Genomic DNA, 6,145 nt, shown 5'->3' with positions numbered 1-6,145 from the left:
TCTAGAGGATATAATGCTAAGTGAAATAAGTCAGCCAGAGAAGGACAAATTACCACATGATTTCCCTTATATGTGGAATTTAAGAAACAAAACAAACAAGGAAAAAAGAGACAAACAAAAAACCCCACAGATTCTTGGGGTTCCTATGTGGCTCAGTTGGTTAAGTGACCAACTACTTGGTTTCTGCTCAAGTCATGATTTCCCTCGATTGGAAGATGGAGCTCCATGTCTCACTCTGAGTTCAGCAGGGAATCTACTTCCACTCTGCCCTTGCCCCCATCTACACTCTTCCTCTCTGTGTCTTTCAAATAAATAAAATAAATCTTTTTAAAAGGCAGGGGACACCTGAGTAGCTCGTTCAGTTTGACATCAAACTCTTGGTTTTGTCTCAGGTCATGATCTCAGGATCATGGGATCCAGCCTCACATCCGACTCTGTGTTCAGCACAGAGTCTGCTGAAAATTCTCTCCCCCTGTTTACACTCTCTTCTGTCTCTCTAAAATAAATAAATAAAATCTTAAAAAAAAAAAAAACAGACTCTTAAATACAGAGAACAAACTGGTGGTTGCCAGAGGGGAGGTGAGTGGAGGGATGGGTGAAGTAGGTAAAAGGGATTAAGAGCACACTTATGATGGGCTGTGAGTCATATATAGAGGTGTTGAATCACTATATTGTACACCTGAAACTAATATAACACTGCATGGTTGTTGTACTGGAATTTTCTAAAAATTACATTAAAAAAAAAACAGCATCAGGGATAGGTAAACGGGACAGGGACAGGTCAATGAAAGCCACAATTAAACAATACCTCACACCTGTTAGGAAGGCCAAAAAAAAAGAAAAGAAAAGAAAATAACAAGCAATGGTGAGGATGTGGAGAAGGTGGACCCTGTGCACTATCGATAAGAATGTCAAATGCTTGGGGGACCAGAATGACTCAGTTGGTTAGGCAACTGACTCTTTTCTTTTTTTTTTTTTTTAAGATTGATTGATTGATTGATTGATTGATTGATTTATGATAGAGAGACAGAGAGAGGCAGAGACACAGGCAGAGGGAGAAGCAGACTCCATGCAGGGAGCCTGATGTGGGACTCAATCCCGGGACTCCAGGATTGTGCCCTGGACCAAAGGCAGGCTCTAAACTGCTGAGCCACCCAGGGATCCCCCTGGCAACTGACTCTTGATTCCAGCCCAGGTTGTGACTTGGGGCCAAGAAATCAAGCCCTACATGGAGCTCAGCAGGGAGTCTGCTCCCCCTCTGCTCCTCCCTCCACTCATGCTCTAAAAAGTAAAGATATATATATATATACATATATAAATAATAATAATATAATATATAATTAATTATATATCATATAATATATTAAAATATATAAATAATAATATATATAATATAAATATTATATATAATATTTATATTTTAAAATAGATATTTTAAAAATATTTTAAAATATTTTATATATTTTAAATAAAATATATTTAAAATATATAAAATATAGGTAAGATTATATATATATAAATATATATATATATAATCTTTATTTTTTTTAAAGGAATGTAAAGTGGTGCAGCCACCATAGAAAACAGTATGAATATTTCTCAGGGAATACACTTCTCATTTGATTTTCTTTTCCATTGAGGCTAGAGTAGAGCTGAGAATGTAGATTAGTCAATATGTGCTGAGATAAAGTTAATTTTGCTCACATTTTCTTATGCTGAACAATGGATCATTGGTTTAAAAGAAAGAGATACAAAGCTTCACTTTCTCACCCCTCTGGCTGCACTATCTACACTTAATGTCACTAAAACAAACGAAACTGGCATATTACCTAGTTCTCTGAATCATGAGAAAACTTTATTCCAAAGAAATTGGGCAAACCTATAAATAAATGAAAAAATGATGAAGCCATCTTTTCCTTGGCTTTATAAATGTTAATAACAGCCTCCTGTGGCATATGAAACAGTGTTTTCAAGCAGTATATTAGTGCCAGTTACGTTGTAACATCATTTTGAGTCTCAACTGTTCTGAGTTCATAGAAAAAGAAAGTGAATAGTTTAAACATGGGCATTAGGAGCACCCCATGAGCCAAAAATGGTGCTGTGTATATTTTATGACATAAAAAAAGTCAAAAATTGCTTTTGCCAGTGTTTCAAACTAGAAATTGAAAAGACACAAAAGCACCTTACAGGGTAACTAATCATATTGCAATGGCTGGAGAGGTATACATAGTAGCTGAGAGACAAATACATAGTAGCTGAGAGACAAATAAAGCCTGTTTCAGTTGATACTGCTGAATGCCAACAGGATGAAAAGTTAGTAAAATGAATAATGGCACTGCCATTTTCTGGTACAGCAACTCATTGAATTAAGGATTTGGCTAAAACATTAAGAATGAGTTAACACCTGGACTGCAGAACTGCACTTTAACCTTAAAAATGGATGAATCCAAGATGCTCCAGCATGGATGAGGCTCAAAGATAGGAGCCAGATATGAAAGGACAAACCTGTATGAGTCCAATTATATGGGGTACTTAGAATAGTGGAATTCATAGAGACAGAAAGGAGAACAGTGGTTTCCAAGTGACTAATTATTTGCAGATCTAAGAAAAACACTGCTATGGCAGCCTGAGTTTCCTTGGTCTCTACTGAGAGATCTCTACTTCTCTCCCAGACATGGTGTTTAATGAGTTCCCTAGGGTTGGTGTCTGGGGAGGCTGTCTACCTCCTTGTGGTGAGGTCAGGTACAGGACAGATAGTTCAAAGCACACATCCTATCCCTTAATATCTGATGGAACCTGAAGCAGAAAGGTGGTGGATAGTTGGGGATGAAAGAAAGGCTCCATTTGGAGGAGGTGGTGGTGGTGCTAGAAGTAATCTCAACATGAGTGCTGCTGGTAACCGAAATAGAGAAATTTTACAAAAAGAAAAGTCAGCCAAATCTGAGGGCAAACACGAAGGTGTCTATAGAGAACTAGTTGATGAGAAGACTCTGAAACACATAACAGAAATGGGCTTCAGTAAAGAAGCATCCAGGCAAGCTCTAATGGATAATGGCAACAACTTAGAAGCAGCACTGAATGTACTTCTTAACAGCGATAAACACAAACCTGTTACAGGACCACCTCTGAGAGGTAAAGGAAAAGGCAGGGGGAGAACAAGATCTGAAGAAGAGGAGGTGGGGATTTACCCCAAAGATACAAATGCAATGAAACGCCGGGACACCTGCACCCCAATGTTTATAGCAGCAATGGCCACGATAGCCAAACTGTGGAAGGAGCCTCGGTGTCCAACGAAAGATGAATGGATAAAGAAGATGTGGTTTATGTATACAATGGAATATTACTCAGCTATTAGAAATGACAAATACCCACCATTTGCTTCAACGTGGATGGAACTGGAGGGTATTATGCTGAGTGAAGTAAGTCAGTCGGAAAAGGACAAACATTATATGTTCTCATTCATTTGGGGAATGTAAATAATAGTGAAAGGAAATAGAAGGGAAGGGAGAAGAAATGTGTGGGAAATATCAGAAAGGGAGACAGAACGTAAAGACTGCTAACTCTGGGAAACGAACTAGGGGTGGTAGAAGGGGAGAAGGGCGGGGGGTGGGAGTGAATGGGTGACGGGCACTGGGGTTTATTCTGTATGTTAGTAAATTGAACACCAATAAAAAATAAATTTAAAAAAAATGAAGAAGAGGAGGAACTGGGAAATGCAAGGCCATCAGCACCAAGCACATTATTTGATTTCTTGGAGTCTAAAATGGGGACATTGAGTGTGGCAGAACCTAAATCACAGCCACAGCAGCTTCATCAGGGACAACACAGATTGTCAAATACTGAGCAAAATGGAGTAAAAGATAACAATCAACCAAGACATCTTCCTCGAAATGATACCAGACAGCCAAGAAATGAGAAACCTCCTCGTTTTCAGAGACACCCAAAATTCAAAGTCAGTTTTAGAAGGCAGTGGATTACCTAGAAACAGAGGTTCCAAAAGACCCAGTACTTCTTCAGGGTCTGAAGCATGGGCTGAAGAGAGAATCAAGTGTGATAGACCCTACTCTAGATACGACAGAACTAAAGAGCCTTCATACCCTTTCAGTTCTCAGCACGACGGTGCTTTTAAAAAAAAGGGATAACTCTACGCAAAGCAGATCAGGCAAAGGTCCATCCTATGCAGAGGCAAAGGAAAATCCACTTGCTCAAGAATCCACTGATTATAATAACCAGAAACGTGGGAAAAGAGAAAACCAAACAGCAAATCCTGATCATTTTTATGACAGGAAACCACAAACAAGTAACGAAACTTTCAGTGGTGTAAAAATTGAAAAACATTTTAATGTAAATACCGATTTCCAGAATCCTGTCCGAACTAATAGTTTCCTTGGTGTTCCAAATGGAGAGACAGACATGCCACTGAGGGGCAGGCGAGTGGGACCGATTAAGCCGGCAGGACCCATCACAGCTACACCTTACGATGATAAAGTATTTTACAACAGTGGGCCCAAAAGAAGATCTGGGCCCATTAAACCAGAAAAAGTACTAGAATCATCTATTCCTATGGAGTATGCAAAATTGTGGAAACCTGGAGATGAATGTTTTGCACTTTATTGGGAAGACAACAAGTTTTACCGAGCAGAAGTTGAAGCTCTCCATTCTTCAGGTATGACAGCAGTTGTTAAATTCATTGACTATGGAAACTATGAAGAGGTGCTACTAAGCAACATCAGGCCCATTCAGACAGAGGCATGGGAAGAAGAAGGCACCTATGACCAAACGCTTGAGTTCCGTAGAGGAGGTGATGGCCAGCCAAGAAGATCCACTCGGCCCACCCAGCAGTTTTACCAACCTCCCCGGGCCCGGAACAAATATGAGAAGAGTCTTTGTGAAGAAAGGAGCCATTGACTGGTCAAAACCTGTTTATAGACTTCCCACTTTCCCTCCGGAATAAGGTGCAGCCGTGATGAATATTACTATTGGAGAATCAAAAAGCAGATTTTAGAGGGGAGAAAAATCCAGCTAACGCAAAGAATGGGGAAAAAAATACTAAGTTAAGTAAAGCAAGTACCTTTTACCAGTGAAAGAGAATTTTTTCTTCTGCCATCAATAAAACCAATGTGCTGTTATATAAAAAAAAGGAAAGAAAAAAAGAAAGAAGGAAAGAAAGAAAGAAAGAAAGAAAGAAAGAAAAAGAAAGAAAGAAAGAAAGAAAGAGAAAGAAAGAAAGAAAGAAAGAAAGAAAGAAAGAAAGAAAGAAAGAAAGAAAGAAAGAAAGAAAGAAAGACTCATGATTCCAGTGCCTGGGACTACAATGAGGGGTCACCTCTCTAAAGGAAACAGAAAAGTGGCCACCTCAGTTGCTGATAATCTTATCTCTAGACTGAAACAACAACTGCACATGCCCCACATACCCAACATTGCAGGTCTTGACACCTCTCACCAGAAGGTGGGTTTTTTTTTTTTCCTTTTCATGGCCTGATATGAACATTCTTTCTATATTCCAAGGACATCAAGACTGAGGAAAAGGTACTTGGATCCTCCAAAGGCCGCTTGAAGTCATCATCCCTTACCTGAGTAAGTAACTGGTATCCCCAACCATACCCAGCCTAGATGTTTCTAACCTAGAGTGTCAGCAACTTACACATACATTCATTTTTACAGAGAAGGAAAATGAGTTGCCCAATTACATGCAACATGTTAATGTCATAGGTAAGACTGCAAGCCAGGTCATGTGACTCTTACCACTGCCTCCATGATTTCTTTTTGTCTCAGACTCCTCCACGTGCCTCTGTTTTCCTTCTCCATTAGAAGAAGAAGAAGAAGAAGAAGAAGAAGAAGAAGAAGAAGAAGAAGAAGAAGAAGAAGAAGAAGAAAGGAGGAGGAGGAGGATTTGCTATGAATGTGTGAGATTCCAAGCAAAGAGATCCATGCTTTCAAAGAAATGGTGTGGCTGCATGGATGCTGAGGGGTAAAACTCCAGCCTCTGTTATCCCAGCCTGGCTTCACAGTGTCCCCAGAGCCAGTCCTGCTCTAAAGACAACCCACATCAGTGGCCTTACTCCAACTTCAGAGCAGCATGGGACACAGGATGCAGGAATGGCTGAAAGAAGAGAAGCGTAAGGGAGGAAAATTCTGAAGAACT

The 6,145-nt window shown here is 39.7% G+C and overlaps 1 protein-coding gene across 1 annotated transcript; it reads left to right on the top strand.

Moving 5' to 3' along the window:
- The first annotated feature begins 2,789 nt into the window (after nt 1–2,789).
- Nucleotides 2,790–5,047, top strand: LOC491346 (tudor domain-containing protein 3). The gene is given in 4 exon segments (XM_038546066.1): nt 2,790–3,176; nt 3,704–3,930; nt 3,932–4,127; nt 4,129–5,047. Coding segments are annotated over 4 exon segments (1,590 nt in total). The 3' UTR covers nt 4,909–5,047.
- Nucleotides 5,048–6,145: the final 1,098 nt, after the last annotated feature.

This window comes from Canis lupus, chromosome 9 (genome assembly GCF_011100685.1).
Source record: "Canis lupus familiaris isolate Mischka breed German Shepherd chromosome 9, alternate assembly UU_Cfam_GSD_1.0, whole genome shotgun sequence".
NCBI classification, from domain to species: domain Eukaryota; kingdom Metazoa; phylum Chordata; class Mammalia; order Carnivora; family Canidae; genus Canis; species Canis lupus.
The sequence above is the reverse complement of the archived record's forward strand: the minus strand, read 5'-3'. Positions and strand labels throughout refer to the sequence as shown.